At 33.6% G+C, this 18,663-nt stretch overlaps 1 protein-coding gene across 2 annotated transcripts in view; it reads left to right on the plus strand.

Moving 5' to 3' along the window:
* The window catches only part of RASA2 (RAS p21 protein activator 2), a 53,116-nt gene extending 40,028 nt beyond the window's left edge, over positions 1 to 13,088 (plus strand). For both annotated transcript variants that reach the window (XM_086618315.1, XM_086618316.1), the window contains 13 exons: positions 90 to 204; positions 641 to 715; positions 1,437 to 1,560; positions 2,987 to 3,093; positions 4,420 to 4,506; positions 4,588 to 4,665; positions 5,128 to 5,201; positions 6,445 to 6,551; positions 6,835 to 6,917; positions 7,571 to 7,779; positions 8,937 to 9,040; positions 9,628 to 9,817; positions 10,712 to 13,088. In XM_086618315.1, the coding sequence (XP_086474441.1) occupies positions 90 to 204; positions 641 to 715; positions 1,437 to 1,560; positions 2,987 to 3,093; positions 4,420 to 4,506; positions 4,588 to 4,665; positions 5,128 to 5,201; positions 6,445 to 6,551; positions 6,835 to 6,917; positions 7,571 to 7,779; positions 8,937 to 9,040; positions 9,628 to 9,817; positions 10,712 to 10,742 (1,384 nt within the window). In that variant the 3' untranslated portion in view covers positions 10,743 to 13,088. The remainder of the gene's footprint in view (positions 1 to 89; positions 205 to 640; positions 716 to 1,436; positions 1,561 to 2,986; positions 3,094 to 4,419; positions 4,507 to 4,587; positions 4,666 to 5,127; positions 5,202 to 6,444; positions 6,552 to 6,834; positions 6,918 to 7,570; positions 7,780 to 8,936; positions 9,041 to 9,627; positions 9,818 to 10,711) is intronic.
* The last annotated feature ends 5,575 nt before the right edge of the window (positions 13,089 to 18,663 follow it).

The raw sequence follows: 18,663 nt of genomic DNA on the forward strand, positions 1-18,663 counted from the left end.
TTATTTAATGGCAAGATAAAGTATTAATCACATTTTGTAACTGAGCTTATTTTTTCCCTGTTTGAATAAAATCAATTATTGTCTTACAGAGAAGCAAACACAGTCTTCAGAGGCAACTCATTAGCAACTCGGTGTGTAGATGAAATGATGAAAATAGTGGGGAAGCACTACCTAAAGGTTACTTTGAAACCTGTTATTGATGAGGTAGGTGATCCTACTGAAAATTTTTTCAGGATACTTAGCCCCCTGGGGTATCCTGTCACTTTGATAGGCATTCTTCTTACAGCTCCCTGTGTGTCAGTAATCACTCAGGTGGAGGAATTCTAGAGGAAAGTTAAATTGAGCAACAATTGGTTAAGTTCAGTGGGATGGGCTGCTTATTTTTAATGTTTCAGTTGCTTGAAAATAAACAGTCAGTGACGGTTGCTCTGGTCTCTAACACATTGCAGAATTTACCCACGTGATATTTTATGTAATTGATCCGTTTGAAAAGACACGTACAAAAGTGAAGATGATTACTGCATGCTGTTTTAGATAGTTAGAACCTAGTTAGAGTTTTACCCCTAAATCTAGGACAGAATCTAGTTTTAAATAGGTGCACTTCAATGCTTTTTCCTATAGTTTTGTTTGTTTGTTTCAGATATGTGAGTCTCCTAAACCCTGTGAAATAGATCCTATCAAATTAAGAGAAGGGGATAATGTAGAAATTAATATGGTGAGTTTCCTAATCTGTTTTTCCTAATTTAAACATTCTCAAAATCTGATCGAAAAACATTTTAAAAAGCAGCTCTGTGTAATGGAAAGTGAGTAACTTACGGTAGCAGTATAATTCTCTGATACCAAGTTGAACAAAGGAAAAGTTATATTTTCTTATCCTTGTTTATGAGAATAGCAAAAGAAAAGTCCAATGGAAAATGGGATGGGGCGGAGAAACTAAGCAGAGGATTACAGTCTTTCTTACCGATTTGTTAGATATTGTGATTCCTGATGTTCTATAGTCAGCATCTAGATGATGAAGTACCTAATTATGACTGCTTTAACACTTTTCATTGAAGTTTTGCTTGCCACTTGCCTCTTACTAGAGAATTACATTTAAGGCAATAGTTGCTGCAACAAACTGGATTAACATTCACTAGGTATGCATAGCATGTGCTCCTTCCTTGTAAGATATTGCCAGAAATGAGTTTTGATAGTTGTATATTGCCAGACAGTGCTTATGTACTTTAATGTAAGTGAATATCATGAAACTATCTATTAACACTAGTAATCTCATACAAATATCACGAGGCTTTTTAAATATACGCTGTACTAAAATACATAATTGAATAGGCAGTGTTTTCGAAACAGGAATTGTAGTGTTATGTTTGTGTTCAGGAAAAAAGCATAGAAATGGAAATGTTAATGGTCTGAAAAAATACTTTTTTTCATAATTGCAGGAAAATCTACGCTATTACGTAGACAAAGTATTCTGTGAAATTGTGCGGTCAAGTATAAGTTGTCCTACCCTAATGTGTGATGTTTTTTATTCTTTGAGGCATCTGGCTGCCAAAAGATTTCCAAGTAAGTGTTCTTTAAAAACTTTTGAAAATGGTGTTCAGAGTGAAATACTTAACTTCTGCAATTACCTTACGGGGATTGTTAAAATTCTTGCCTTATCCAAAGCTGTCCCCTGAACTTCTTACCTTGACAATCAGGCATTTGTTTTTCTGTAAGTTATAGTAAAGCTTTGTGATCAGTCGGCAAGAATTTTGAATTTTCTGATACATAAACATAGTAGTTCAGAAACACTGCAAGACAGCAGTAAATAAAGAAGTCACTAACAAAAGTATGAGATAATAGAAGAAAAGCACAAGTAATACACGAAGTTATTTATTTGAAAGATGCATAAAATTTGGAAGAGCTGATCTGTTTGTTGCTTCTAAAGAAGCAAGATGTAAACTTGAAAATAAATTTGGTATTGACATCTTAACTACATGAGTTGCAGCTATGTCAACTATGACTAGCACATTCATAACTCGTATGAGGTTAGCTTTACTACTACCATAGCTTTACTACTTAATGAGTAGTTTTGAGGAGGGTGGATAATGTAAAATATTTAATGTGTTCATAGCATGACCGTATTAGAAAAATTTTATTCTTCCAGAATGGTTTTAACATGGGAATAATGTGGTAGGTCTGAAATACTCTTACACTTCAGTCAATTAAAATCTGAAATGCCATATAATAAACTACAAATTAGGAATTTATTTCTTACAATCTGGAGCTTTTCTCTGATTCACGTTTGTCACTGGAATTGATGCCATAAATTCCTCTAGTTAAGACAGTCCTTTCAGAATAGCTAACTTCCCAGACAGGTCAGATTGAAGTGGTCATTAGAGTAAGAATGTGATCCCACTATATTTACCAGTATAAAGGTGTAAATACAACCAAAATATTAACTTTAAAAAAAAATCCTCATTTACAGCATCAAAATTATGTAACACCATGCATGTAAAACCACAATGGTTTTATGACACAACTCTGAATTGGAGTTACAGTTGCTCATATGTGTTGTCTGCATTTGTTGTGCAGCGTTACTGTGTTTGAGTTGGTCGGTGATGAGCTTTACATGTGAATAACCCAATAGCCTGTGTGTTTGAAGGCAACCGCTTCAGTATTTTCTCTTTTGGTTCAGTGTGCACACAGCCGTACCTAATCAACACTGTTTGTAAATGCTTGCAATTATCCCATCGTTCCTAGCAGTGGAGGTGATGAGCCAGTTTTAAGAGAACAGAACTTCTTTTCAGTGAAGTAAACCCTCTATTATAAGTAGAACATTTCTTACCATGATCACCTTTCTCATTTCATGCGCTTCATTGATTTTTCTATTCTGTTTTAGAATATAAATATCTCCTCTGATATTATCTTAAGGATTTTTATGTTGACTTGTCTTCATTATTTCCTATTAAGTTTAGTGCATGTTACATTTCATGGTTTTTCTCTGCAGATGACCCTCATGTACAGTATTCTGCAGTGAGCAGCTTTGTGTTTCTTCGTTTCTTTGCTGTAGCCGTAGTCTCACCTCATACTTTTCATTTACGACCTCACCATCCAGTAAGTTTCATGAAGCTTTGTTCTGTTTTATTCATAACTGTCAGATCTGTTTATCTGGGAAGGCATAAGTTACTTTCAGTAGGTCTCTAACTGGGAAATAAGATTACTAAATATCTCTAGATTGAGTTTTCAGTTTTATTCCTCACCAAAGGAACTAAGACATTTGCAGTTCTTTAAGCATCAAATTTCTCAGTCTTTATGAGGTGTTCTCAAATGATGTAGAAGAGCTATTGATATTAAAGACACTGTGCCTTTTTTGGGAATATGCATCTTTGTTAGAATGGCAACATGACTGAGGATTCTTTAAGGCATATGCCTAAACTGCATTGGTTCCTTCCACCGTGGAAGTTAAATGTCCAGATGTCACTTTTACTTTAAAAAAAAAATTCTATTTGTGTCTTAAACAGAGGTTGTAGAGTTATTCTGTAATTGGTCTGCGTATTCACTCTGGACTCCACTAGTTGCAGCGGGTTGTCAAATATTCCATTTTCCGTTTTCAAATTGTAGAAATACATTAAAAAAATGCATTCAAAGTAGAAATGCATTAAAAAAAAATCTTCAAAGACAAGAATATGAAGATGAGAAAAAATAACTGTATTTTCACATAAAATACAGCGTATGTGTGAAATCTTCTGCTCTAGAGGTTATCTTTATTAGCTTATTTTATCTGCTTGTGTGTTGTGCTTTTGAAAGAAAAAATATACTTACTCAAATTCATTCCTTCGACATTATCCAGTTTGAGTAAAAAGATTACAGGATTTTATCACTTGAGGGTTATACCTTTTAAAGGGAACAGCAAGGCTGCTTTCTGTGGCTGTGTTTATAATCCTGTACTAAAATGTAAACAAATTGGACAAAAGCCTTAAAAACAAAATTTTAAGTTCACTTTGTATTGTGAAAATTTCTGTTAGTTATCCAGCATTAGTTCATTATGTTTAGTGTTAAGTTTTGAATAGTTTAGAAGCATTAGATATGTGGTAACTGTTACAGGATTTGAGAGGTTTAAGATGTTTTATAGGTAAAAAATATTTTTCCAAGTACTGATATTAAGTCTTAGTGGTAGTGAGTAAATTATTAAGCACATAAAAAATATATATATACACACACATATTCACAAGGCACAAGTAAAAATAGAGGGCAATACTGCATATGCATTTCTTCTCTTTGGGTGAAGAAGAAAAGGAATGCAGATGTGTCAGATTTACTACATTGTGTAATATAATTTTTGTGACTTTTTTTAATTCAAGGTTTTACCTGGAATTATGTGACGTATGTCACTTTACCTGTGAAAAAATGTGACTTCTGAATTTTGTTTCTTTATTTTAGGATGCACAGACTTCTAGAACATTAACTCTTATATCAAAAGCCATCCAGACTTTGGGGAGTTGGGGAAGTTTGACCAAAAGCAAAATTGTAAGGCTAGTAAAATTCTTTCTCATTTTATAGACAACATTCTCTGAAAGTTTATTTATGTCAATATACCTTTTCTTTCAGTCAAGTTTCAAGGAGACATTTATGTGTGAGTTTTTCAAAAGATTTCAAGAAGAAAAATTTACTGAATCTGTTAAAAAGGTACCTTTCAACTAGATTTTTCTTTTTATGGTTGATGTATTTGATCAGTCTTAATTATTAGAACGTTGTTCAGTTTTCTACTAGAGAGAAAAAGAAAAACTGTGGTCCATTTCAGGCTACTTTAAAAAAACAAAACAAAACCAAAATCCAAATAATTGAATACACAAAAGTTTTATACATGGTGGGCTAAGCTAATTTTTTTTTTTGAAAAAGTAGTATAAATTTTTGAAAACAAACTTTTAGTTTTTTAGTTTAGAAACTAATTAAAGAAATCTTGTGTGGCTTATGGGCATCCTTTGTTACGTTGTTGCAAGCCCCTGGAGTGTATTTTCATTTCACCTGTTGCATATCTGAACAGTAATTGTTCTGTTTTCAGAGAAGTCATACATGTGTACTTTCAAAATAGGTTTGGTTGTTCTGTGTTTCTGAATAGTATATATTCCGTGTGTATTTTTCCTTAAGTTCCTAGATGATGTTTCCTCTACTGAAAGTAAAGAGCCCAGTGGTCTGAGTGAGCCAGTTCATCTAAAAGAAGGGTAAATACATCCGGAATCCATATCATGCAAAACAGAATTGACTTTACTGTTTTTTCATTAATGCCAATGTCAAATTAATACTCATTGAAGCGTTTGATATACTTTAGAAATTATGATGTTTGTAAGTTGTGATAATTCTTTGTTAGTTTGCAGAATTAGTTTAAACCAACTGCTGTAAACTTTCGTAACTCATCTTTTAAATACTTTGGGAAAAAATAATTAAAAGTAGCTTTAAACTTATTAAAGCCTGTCTGCATTTCTCTTACAATTCAGTGTGTGCTCTGTGAGGGTTTATTGAGGATTGTGAAAGTGTATTTCAAAAGAATGTATTAACTTAATTTTGAATTATTTTACATGCTGTTTAAGCCCAGCCAGTTAAATGTTCTGAGTTACCTTGTAATTGTAATACTTAACAGCCAATGATAGAATGCTTTTATAAAAATTGAGGTGAAAATCACTCTTTCTAAGAAGCAAAATGTCTTTTTTTAAATATATTGATCAAGAATAGCTGATGAATTAATTCAAAATACATTTATGGGGAAGAAATACTTGTATTTATCTGAGAAGCAGATTCATAGAACGTAAAGATTCTTCTGTGAAATAAGCATCCAAATTTCAAATAAGGAAGAAATGTGCCTCTTACTGAAATACTAAATAGATACAGAGGAGACAATTGTGGTGGATCAACACTTAGTTATAGCAATTTGGAAGCTAATCTGTGTTACAAATTGATGGCTGTTGCTCAAGAAAAATAGTTGCCAGTGAGTACACTTAAAGTGTACTGAATAGTTTGTGTCTACTCGTGCTATTGAGTTGTGTTCGGTGTCATTTCATTTATATTCAGGTTCTGATCCAGATAAGGCCAAGTACATTCACATGTAGAAAGCGGCAGGAAAGAGAGAATCTTGTAGTTGGGTACACCTTACTCCCTTTTGGGAAAGTTTAGAGTTCTGGATCTGAATAAATAAGTACACACTCCAAATTTACTGCCACAAACAAGAGTCTGGATTCCATATTTTTCAAACTCCTTTTCTGTTTATGGAACCCTATACACGATCATCATATTGGGAGGTAATCTTGAGGGTCTATTTTTAACAACTAGTAGATCTTATTTTTTTTATTCTACTATGAAGTAGATTTTTGCGTTGCTACATGATGAACAATAATGTCTTATCTCAGTAAATGTTTTTGAAAGCTCTTCAGAAGACTAATTGTTGCGTTTCATTTGATTCTGTCTGTATAGAGAAATGTACAAAAGAGCTCAGGGAAGGACTCGGATTGGTAAAAAGAATTTCAAGAAGCGGTGGTTCTGTCTAACAAGCAGAGAATTCACCTACCACAAACAGCAAGGTAAATTATGTTATTTTACAATTATTTTTATTTTCTTGGGATTTTCTAAGTGTTTGCATCTGGTTTATGCTTTTTAAAATGCGTACGTTTTTCTAAAGTACATATGGTATGGTTTTAGTTACCTTTGCTCTGATTACCAGATGCTTCCATCTATAATTCATGTACATTTTCTCAATAATAAAAAAACTCAGTTTGAGAACTTAAGCTACAGTATCAGTGCATTGAGGTTATAAAACAATTTTTTAAAAAATTGCTTCACTCCTCTGTTTACAAATTTTTGCAGATAAAGAACCAATTTTCACTATTCCAATCAAAAACATCCTTGCAGTGGAGAAACTTGATGAGAACTCCTTCAACAAGAAAAATGTGAGTCAAAAGAGAGTTATCTGTAATTCTTGATGTGTTCTTTAAATAAAAGGATTATAATTAGCTTATTATGTTATTATGTTCTGCTAGAAATGAAATATTACCAAATTTATATTTATTCCTTTTGATGAGAACTTCCTATAATGCCTTCATCAGCTGAGACAGCTATCTGCCCACAGACTTGTTCTGGACCTATAACACATCAGTATTTGTGTTGTTAATTCAATCCAAAATGCTGAGGCAGTGATAAAAGAACAGCTGCAACTTTTGCTGAGGATGGCTAGAGGAGAGACTTCTGGGAATCTCCTGTTACTCTCAGGATATGAAGCATGAAGTCTCAGGTCACATTTAAAGATATGTTAATAAAGAAGACAGAAAATGCGTGTTCTAATTCTTTAAGGATTCTTTTTTAAATGAGGAAATTGTGTAGGCGAACACAGGGAGCTGGTTTGGTGTTTTAGTTTTTTTGCTCCTAAATAGGGTTGTGTAGTAAAATGAAAGAGATGAAAAGTCTTCCTTTCTCCTTGTTTAATTTCTATCTTAATTTGGCTTTATTGAATTGCCTGAGCTTTGAAATCTATTTTGACATATTTAAAGTTGCTCAATAACTGGATTTTTTTACTGAGCAGAATAATGTTGCGTTCCTTCTACAGATGTTTCAAGTACTACATGGAGAAAAGCCACTCTATATCCAAGCAAACAACTGTGTAGAAGCTAGTGAATGGATAGAAGCTCTTTGCCGGGTAACCAGATGCAACCAGAAGAGGCTTAGTTTTTACCATCCTTCTGCGTTTCTGAATGGGAGCTGGCTTTGCTGCAAGGCTACAGTAGAGAACACAGTGGGCTGTGCTCGTTGCACTGCGTAAGTTGCTTCTCAAGTGAAAATACGTATGTTTTGTAGGAAAATAATGTGTGTTTCAAGATAGAACTTGAAAATCCGAAGGCAAGGCTTTCCCAATCTACTTCTGAAAACATGCTTTGCTAATAAGGCCCGAAGTACTGGATTTTACTAAGTCTGTTACTTCGTCAGCCACCATATGAAATGAGGGTAACTAATTCAGCATGTAAGTCAGAAATACTGAATGAATGATTTCTTTCCACACAGAATACTAGATTTAATAGCTCAGGTTTATTCAGTTGCCAAGCTGAATGCAGAAACTTGACATGCCTAGGTCATCTATATGAAATAATTTAAATACCTTGCTGTGGAGGGCTCAGCCTGAAAGTCTCTCTGTGTACCTAATGACATTGTCTTGTTTTATATAGTCACTTTTTTTTTTTAACCTCAAGTATTTTAAAACACAGTGTACTAAGAAAATAATCCTGGATGTAGACTCTGACATAATTTGTTTTTTGTAGGTATGTCAGGAATATTAATGTCATTAATGCCTTTCTTTAAGCTGCTGATTTTCTGAAAACAAACAAATGCTCTGATCTTTTTTAAGAATAAATGTATCATTAACTGGATAGGTTGCATAAATTACAGACTAAAGATCTCAGTCTGTCCTCTAAAATTCAGTATAAGTCCTACAAGATAACTTTTCTGAAAATGTGTATAATGCTTTTTCCATGTTACTCAGTTCATTCTTATTTTAGGTTTCTCAACAGTTCAAAAGATTCCTGTTACTAAACAGCTTTTGGTTTTGTCTTTCTAACTGTTCTGGTTTAGGAATGGATCTTATCCATCTGATCTGCTTATCTTTCAAGCATAGTAGATTTTGAAAGAAGTATTTAATTGTCATCTAATAACAATTAACCTTATTTCGATATTTTTCAAATATTTTTCTCTTGACATACTGAATAATAAATTGTATTGGGAAAAGTTATTTTTACTATTGCTGTATTCATTGCCCTCAAAACCTTATATGCCTGTTTCTATAGAACACTTAAAATGAATGTCAAATCTTGTGAAGTCTGTGAGTGATAGACATATTAAAAGGCGAAGTATATTGAAACAGAATCAGTTTTTTACTTGCTTTCAAGAATGACTTATGTTGACTGTCTCTTTTCACCTTTTAGAGATGTTCCTGCTGATACTCAAATTGAGATTGATGGAGACAGAGAGACAGAAAGAATTTACTCACTTTTCACTGTCAACATGTCTAAACTACAGAAGTTGGAAGGTACTCAAATAATAATTCGGAAGAATTATACTGATATTATTCAGCTCTAGTTTTTTAGGCCCATAACATCAGTTTGATGTCTTAACAATTTAGTGGGAAATAACAGAGAGTAGAGTCACAGATTATATTTTTGTCTTAGTGTTCTCGTATCAGATGTTCTTCAGTCATTTCTTTACAGTAGACATCAGGCATGTGCATTGTTCTAATCAAATTTGCATACATGAAGTATCTTTAATAGTCTAAACAGAGAGACTGCAATTGTAGCTGGTTACTCTTCTGTCTTTGCTCTGCTTTACCTGACTATGGAGGGAATTGTGTTGAACATGGTTGAGTTGCAAGAAAGCATTGGTCTTCTGTTAATGTGGACAGGAGAGATCTGGATGCTCAAGAAGCTGAACATAGCTAGCAGAGAACAAGCCACCCAACTGTAAATACAGTTAGTTGATACTTTTTCCTGCTTTTGTCTTAACCCATTTTATGTATAAGCTAGAGTAACTTTACATTTCAGAATCACCAGTTAGGTAAGAGTTTGATCCGTTTGTGAATTATGGAAATTCTAATTGGGATAATTGTGTTAATTTTTGCAGAGGCTTGTGGAAGTATAGCAGTCTATCAAGGTCCACGGAAAGAACCAGATGATTATTCTAACTTCACAATTGAAGATTCTGTAGCAACTTTTCATACACTTAAACAGATAATGGATATATTAGAAAAGCTGAATGAATCACATGAAAAATACCGAAAGAAGAGGTCATCTAGTGCTAAATACGGTAGTGAGTAAGTATCTTAGGTAATTTTGACATACATAAATGTGTGCTTAAAAAAAAAAAAAATCACAGAAGAAGGCCAGGCTTCTTGAGACAGAGATAATTAAGCTAAAGGTAGATTTAGACAACACAGAGACATGAAGAAAATAAGGCACATGATTTGCAGTAGTGCAGTTTTTTACTAGTTGTTAAAAGATACAAAGAAGTTCCTCTGGTGTGGGATTCATCTGTGTTACTGTTGAGATTCCCATAAGCAGGTGCAATGACTCCGTCATTTTCTTGCAACTTCACATCTGGAGTGCATGCAAAATTTATCGCTAACTGTCTGCCTACCTTCCAATTTTTTTCAAAATTTCAAATTTCAGTTAAGAAATAGTTAAAATATCAAGTTAAAGAAAACTGTAAAAATTACACTGCAGAAACATGTCTTTCATGCAGTATATTTACTGTTTGTAATTCACTCGTCATACTTAATGATAAATACTATTTCTGGTGAAGTTAAAAAAAAAAACAAAAAACGTTCTTTGGAGTACATTGTTGCTCCAGAGCAGATCTTTTCAATTCTCTTCAATCCTGGCTGATATCTATGGAACGCCACCAGCAAGATTTCTGATTTCTGCTTTGCATCAATGAAGCTTGATGCACCAGAAAAAAACAATGCTCAAACCTTGATTTAGTTTGCCTAATTTAGTATTTGACCCAAGTTGTTTAGAAAAATTGACTTTGATTTAGAGGTCTCACATGAAAGTATGTGAGATTTTCCACAAATCATGAAATTTTACAGGTAGTAGTAGAAATTATGCAAAAAAATAGATTTACTTAATAAATTAAAATTGTATGATGAGAACTCGAAAGCAAATGTTAACCTTAAAAATATTGACATATAATATTTTATTTTTTCCAGAGAAAATCCAATTGTTGGAAAAGTTTCCTAACCAAAACAAACTGCGGTACTCTTGGATGAAAAAGAAATTGGAAATGTTCTTGAGTGTTTTGGGTTTTTTGTTTTGTTCTTGTTTTTTTAAAATTCATTATATGCATTTTTACAAAGTATTTAAGAATGAACATAAATGCTAGTTGTGTTGACAATCTATTTAATATTTAATAGAAAAATACCTGGAAATCTGGTCTTAAGGTTTATTCTCATTTTGCTGAGGAACTTGAAGTTCCAGGTTCTTGAAGTAACAAGTGTGAATAAATCTAAATGTTTTTTTTACCATTGTTGTCTTATTGGAAAGAACTTTCTAAACAAATAAGCTTTTTAATGGAAGAAAATCCAGATGGCATTTGTTGGTTGGATTACATCTCTCAATACATACACTGCAGACTTGCATGAGTTTACTATGAGTGCCTGCCCTGCTGATACTGATCTTGAAATAGAAAACCCAAGATACAATGACATGGAAAAGATGTGAAGCTTCACACTCAATTTGTTTGACTTTTGTATTAGGTGTTGTCAGGACTTGATTTATCTACAGTTGAAGTCTTAAAAAAACCATGCAGTATGCTGCAAATAATCTGGACAGCAGATGCCAGTGTTAGTTATGGTTTTTTAAGTACTAAAGAAGAAGAAATCAGGGAACTTATGTTGTACGTCTTGTTTACATTTGGGGTGAGTAATATATGGAGTGACATTAGACCACTATCTATTTTCTTTAGGATTTTTTAAGGTATGTGTTTTTTCTTAATCTGAAAAGAAATGCAGGGTAGCAACATTCTTTCTAAATAAGTTTGCCTACAGATAGAAAAATGTAAATGTGAACAGATTGTGGTGAAGTACTGATCAATTTACATCATCCCATTTATGATTTTATGTTTGTGTTTGTTAATATAAAAAGTAGTAACTAGGTCCAACTCACCTTTTGACTACAAATCTAATAAATAATCTCTATTATAATCACTCAAAGCACTTTAGATATCTGGACTATCCCAGATTACTTTTAGATACTTTGTAGTATCTGCTTGTTATGATCAGTTGAATGATCAATATTGTTTTGTCTTTAAGCAATGCTTCAGTGAATATTTTTATATCTTCAGTTATATGGATTCATATTTGCCACTTAACACAAATTTAAACTGGCATTCTTGACTTTATGATTAATTTTTGCCCACTTCATCTGAGAAGTTAGGTTTATGCGGAAAGAACATATATGTATATAACCAAGAAGAAGCAAAGCTATTACTATGGCAACTTTGCTTCATCAGTATTAAATATAATGGTACTCCTTGGAATATTATTTTTAATAATAACTATATGTGGTACTTTTATTTTTGAAGCATTTGCTGTGGAGTCTTTTGTTGTTGTTTTGTTGGGTGGTTTTTGTGGGGTTTTTCTTTTTTTTTTTTTTTAAATCATGATTTGGCCAAATTAATTAGATATGTAACTTACAACTAGAATAGAAATCCACAATGCTTGAAACTGTAAGCTGTTTAAATTACTATATGTTTATTATACTGTTGTAGGAAGGCTTTCTGTAATAGAAGCAAGCTGGCAAGACAGGATTGAAATATTTTTTGAATGAATGTAACTTGTTAGAATAACTATTTGGTTTAATACCAGACAAACTATTTTAGAATATCCGGGATTTAGTACTAGTATCTGCAATGTCACAATCATTTAATCATCTCAACTGTTTTTGCCTTTTCCTTTTATACACACTTGATGTATTCTAAGGGACATTTACTTGCCAAGAGTTAAAATTTGGGAGGGGAGGGAATATAGTAATGCCAAGAAATGTGTTTTGCCAAGGTAAAATGAGTCTGATTAATTGCCATTAATAAAAAGCTGCCACTAAACACAGTTGAATGTGGTTGAGTGTCCAAGTTAGGTTTTGGTGTATGTGGATTAACCCTGTGGCAAAGTGTCTGTGCCTTGGAGCCATTTTCTGTTGTTTCCCAGTCAAATTTATGAGAAATTAAATTGTATACTCTTGCAATTTTTTTTTAAATATGCACTTTTTTTTTGCTTTGGTACTGGAATATCTAGGAAAAAAAACAAAGGCCATTGAATATTTGTGACCATTAAGATTTGATTTCTCATTTTATAATGTTCTAAAATGCAGTAGATGTTCTAGAATTTAATTAGGTACAAGTAGGATGATGAATAATAAAATTTGCCTTCATTTTGATTAGTCTAGAAAGATGGTGTTATTCAGTAATTAGTTCTGTTAGGATTGTAAATTATCATTACTTTTAATTTGTATTATGATGATGTATTATTGAATGTATTTTTATTTAAATTTTATTTTCTTATCAAGACATTAAAATGTTTTGTAACATTGCTTGAGAATAACTCACAAATAAATTACAATGAACTTGAGATATGCTGTGTGTTTATTGTGAGGTCTGGCTTTTTAAAATGTGAGCATTTCTCTGAAGACTGAATTAATAGGGGTTTACATACAGGAGTTGGATGTAAAGAGGTAAATCTAGTTGGCAGGAGAAAAAAGCAAAATCAAGTTGAGGGATCTTGTGTGCTGGGCTAAGCATTGTTACATTCTAACTAAGATTGATGGTTGGAGGGAGAAGTGATGGTGAATCAGTTAATCATTTAGCATAACAGCATGGATAGAAGCCTTAGCAATTTGATGGGTTTTAACATGTCTGCAATGACTAGTCTGATGTATTGAAGGTTATCTAGTACTGTGTTAATAGTGTTACGACTAATTTTTTTCTTGCTTACTGATTTGTCTTTGATTACTTGTCCTGTGTGCCAGTACCAGCTATATAATTTGTCAGACCTGTTTTAAATATATTGCGTATGGAAAAAATAGTCTTTACTTTTCTCAGTCTTCTTTATTTTTGTGTAATCTGGGTGGGATTTTTTGCCACCTGCTCTTCCCTCCTATGCTTATGAGCATTTTTAGTAAGACAGTTTTGTACAAACATGTTTTAATGTCTTGAGATGTTTTGTTTCCGTGTACAGAGAGCTGACTTGTTGTCCTTTATTGCTGGTATGGAAGCTTCTATTAGGAGTTACAGTGCAAACCTTCTAGCCATTTCACAATTAAATTTGATTAATTCTGAGAGTAAGCTGTATCCGAGTGGTCACTACATTCATTTGCAGAGGTCAGAAAGCAGAGGAAGTTAAAAGATTAAATTGAAAGTACAGGAGGGATTTTTTTCTGTGAACATTAAAAAAACTTCAGTAAGGATTCTGTGATGATTATAGCAGAGTGATTGATTCTTTTCACTGCTAATACGCTATCTTTTCTAACCGTTCCAATAACGTGAGTTTTCTCTAAACCATGACACGAAAAAGGCATTCCCATTTAAGATTTGCAGCTTCTGTGCTGATGATACTTTCAAGTTCTGGGCTAGGCTTAGCAATCACAGATGCGTAAGGCCTTGGTAGCTGGAAAGTTCTCTGGATTCCTTGCAAATCAGTGTGCTAGTTTCTCACACAGTTCTATACATCTTTGTCCCTCATGATACGTGCAGATAAATATAGTGAGAAAATGCATACTTAAAGCCTATATATAGGTGAGCATATGTATTTATCTTCACATAGTCTACCTATAGACTATAGATATAGTAAACAGAATCAATAATATATGGAAAATTAAGTGTTTACAAGACATCTTTAATTTTTGCTCCATCTGTATGTATTTTAAAGTACAAAGTTTTCAACATTTAGTCATGTGTGATAAGGACTGATTCAGTATTGTTTTTACAAGAGCACGCATATGGAGTAAAAATTAAGCCAATAAGCAAAAGCTTCCAGTAACAAATAAGAGCGACTTCCCGTAGAATGAACAAATGCATAAAATTTTCTTAAGGTTCTTACAAACAGTTACAGAAGCATATTTACCTAAGGCTTATATGATTTATGCAGACTGAGTAAACCAGAAATCCATTAATAGCAGTAAGGAGATTATATCAGTGTTACTGTGTTCAGCTGTGATGAAACTGCTGCTGGAATACTTCGTCTATTCCTGAGATTCAGTAATATAGGCAGCTGTTTAAAAAAAAAAAATTCAGAGTTTGAAAGTAGAGCTATAAGAACTGAGAATATAGACTATAACTTAGCTAAATTACTTACTTTAAATACATGAGTTTAAAAAGTCAATTTATGCGCTTAAATCAGGGCCAAAAAATTGATAAGCTCTACAGTCAGAATAAGATTTAAAAAGATTCAGTGACTGCAGTGTTCAGGAAATGCATATGCTTTGCAAGAATACTTTTTTTTAAAAAAAAAGTGATTAGACAATCTTGCTGAATTGCTTTTAAAATATTCTTTACATTAATAAATGTTTAACTATTTGAGTTACAAAGTTTTTAACTCGTTACTATGGCAAATGCTGTCACAGTTATATAAAGTCTAGTTAACAGCTTCACCAAAAAGAGGATATAAATCTTTATTATTGTTTTAGAAACATTAATTATGTTTTTTTAAATCCAATCAAACAATTGAGTTTCCTTTAAGAGATTGTGATTTTGTTCCCCACTTTATCCTATATTTTTAGTCATTCTTCCTACACAGGGAAAAAAGCTGAGAATATCATAGAACAACCGAACTAAATCTACTATGTGACTTGAATTCAGGACTTAAAGGTAAAAAGCTCTTACCTGGTCCCTCTGAAATAGTAGTGCAGAAGATTTTGGCTCTGGTTTCTCAAAAAATGCAAAATATCCCCTGCTTTACTCCAGGTTGGTGTTTCAGTAACAAATTCCTGTGTCAGGGAGCAGAGAGAGATGATGTTTTGAGGGACATGTGTGTATATATAAGAACAGATGGCTTTAAAGCCAGCCAGACTCGTGTTCACGCAGTTTTTTCCTTCCTATCTCAGCATGCAGATACCGTACCTACTGAAGGGTTACTTCAGTAGCCAGGTAAGAAGCTTAGGGGTGGGAGATCCCCGGGGTTTAACACCACTGGCTCAGCCTTCGCTTTTCCTGGACGCTGTGACGTTGTTCCTAGGTGATACAGAAGCAAGCCTTCATCAGATGGCAAAAAACAGGGAACAGAGATAGAATTAGTAAGAGGGGAAACTCCTCTACAAAAATCAAGTGATGTACAATAATGCTCAGACCTGACATTTATGTTGCATCTTTCATCCATAGACCTTTAAAGTACTTTAAGGAAAAAGACTAAGTATGTACAATTCAGTCTCTTCTTTCCACACTGGGGGATGGCAAGGTGCTATGTATTGTACAGCAATGCAAATTTTAAAAGTCCAAGAGGAAGGAGTACTTCCCTGTAGTTTCTGTAACTAGAGTGTTTAAATGGTGCCAGATGCAGGCAAAATGCTTTGCCAAATGTTTGGTGATTTTAATCATCTCGAGCCGTGAACCAGCACCCCAGAGGGTGACAGTGTAAGCTGAGAGGTTTGTACAAGCATTTTCTCCATGTGGTAATGATGCAATATAGCTTATAATTTACCTCACAAGTTGTATTCATTCCTGTACCTTTCCCTTGCTCACCTTTTCTTCTAATCTTGCTGAGTTACCCTAATATAAATTAGATCAAACATGTTATAGATTACCTGATTTATTTTACAAGTATCTTAAAATTGAAACAATCCTATTCCTAGGTATGAGATAAATGGCACAAATGGAAATATACAGAATGAATTCCAGTACTGCTAAAAAACTCTTATTATAAAAGATCCAACTTTTTTAAACACAAAGCATACAGTGATTTCTGTAACAACCAAAACACTTCACCTAGCTTCCTCCTGAGCAGTTGATTCAGATTCCTGTCAAGTCTTCCCTGTCACACCATTCTGTCATGCTGTAACATATACATAGTTTTGGTTGGTGGGGTTGTTTTTTATTATTTATGTATATATTTGAATTGTATATGCATATATTGTGGCACTACCTTGGCCAAAATCGAAAAGTCAAAAAATATGTCGAATGACATGGTACACAAGATATAACGTCTACAGGTGTGAATGATGAGAGGATAAACTTCGCCTATGAAATACCTTCCAGTGATTTAAACGTGAGCAATGGGAATTTCCATAAGGCAAGTTTCTATGCAGCCTCTCTTGTTGATGTTTTTGGGTTTGGTTTGGGTTGTTATGCATTGGAGGGCAGGATTTGCTAACAGTGACTTGTGGGATCTATCCTGATACTAGGCAGGATCCCAGTATCGGTGGGATGTTAAAAATATTAAGACAAACTGCACTACCCCATGAATTTATGGGAAGTGTCAATATTTCAAAATAGGTGGAGGTGTGCCCCTCATAACAGCAAAACAACATAACGTGGTTTTCAGTTTTCAATTCAAAATGCAGTTCTATTCTCAAAACAGCTAACCTCAGTTAAAATATGCCCTATTTTGTCTTCACAGTTTGTTGTTGTTTTGGGTTTTTTGGGTGGTTTTTTTTGTGTTTTGTTTTTTTTTTTTTTTTAATAAATGAAATATGAGACAAGCTTCTAACTTGAAATTCCACACTGTCCGGGGGGAATAGTAATAGCTGAGTTTTACTCCAGAGACTAAAACAATTAAAAAACAAGAAGCTAGTGTGGAATTTGATAGTCAGGGGTCTTTGTCATTGGTTTTAAATGTCTGCTTCATAAGGGGAGGTGGATGAGCCTGGGTGTTGTAAGAAGAATGGATAAATTTCAAGGGTTTAGATTTAATTAAAGCATCTCAGCAAAGTCAGGAGCTATTTGGTCTCTTGTGAGACAGGGTTTTCCTATTAAAGCAGAAAGGTTCTCATGCAAAGGTCATTAACTTTTTTTTTTAGAAACTTTTATAAGGATTTTTTTTAAGGATTTCCCTTCCAGATATTACATGTCACGATGTCCATTTGGTTCACTTAATGAGTAAGTTCATGCCAATCCACATAAAATAAATCAGGGACAATCAGGGGGGCAATATAGGGAAAATGGTGGGGATGTACTTTTTTAAACTCCGTTTGCTGCTCTGGGTAGCAATATATTTCTGTGATTTCTTCATTCCAGTCCCCATTCCAGTGAGATCCTCCCAGTGTAAAATGGGATGTGATTTATTCCACAAATGCAGTATGTTTTCCTAATTCCTATTTTGGTTTCTTTTTTATTTCTGGATGTCCGCTTCATTTTTTCACAGAAACTGTACATATTAACATTGAAGTCTGTTTTCTGTTTTGGCAATTGCATCAGGCACTTTCAGTAAAACCTGAAGAACTACTACAGGTGGTTTTGTCACGGGTGATAGCTAGTGTGCTGATACAGTACTGTTTCCTGTGCCGTCTTCCTCTATTGCAGCCCCACTGTCTGCCCTTACCGAGGTCTTGGCTATAACCACAACAGTATTATTAGTACTGGCCATTATTAGCCCTTAGTTTAGCATATTCCTATTGGTAAAACAGCACAGAGGCATAGATCATCTAGAGTTTAAGAAATAGTTTTGGCACAGAGCTATGCTTAAATTCTTTTCTTTGGCAGATAAATTGACACAGTACTTAAGTGTCCTGATATATGTTAGTCTGTTGACAGAACAAACAGTAAGTGTCATAATACAATCCAGCACATGCATTAGTTGGCCAAGAAACACACATACTTACATAACTGTTCTTTGCATTATCATAAAACTGACATTTCCATAACAGTTTTGTTATTAGTAAAAATAATCTTCGATTCTATGTTTCAGAGTAAGCAAGCTGTGGAAAAAACAACAAAAATCTCAAAAAGTTGTAAGAGGAAGGAAAAAAGAAAAAAAGAACAAAGGCCATTTCCAGACATCTCCATTCTCAAAAGATTCGTGAAAATCTATGAAAGACATTGTACATGCTTCTGAGCCACTGTTTGTGCAATATTCAGAGTTTAAAAAGGTGCATAGAGATTGAAAACGTTCTTAAAAGGTGACGATGCATCTTTATATTCATTTGAGATGGAGTTAAGAGTATGAAAAGAAAGCTACTA

The sequence above is a fragment of the Tauraco erythrolophus genome, chromosome 11 (assembly GCF_009769465.1).
Source record: "Tauraco erythrolophus isolate bTauEry1 chromosome 11, bTauEry1.pri, whole genome shotgun sequence".
NCBI classification, from domain to species: domain Eukaryota; kingdom Metazoa; phylum Chordata; class Aves; order Musophagiformes; family Musophagidae; genus Tauraco; species Tauraco erythrolophus.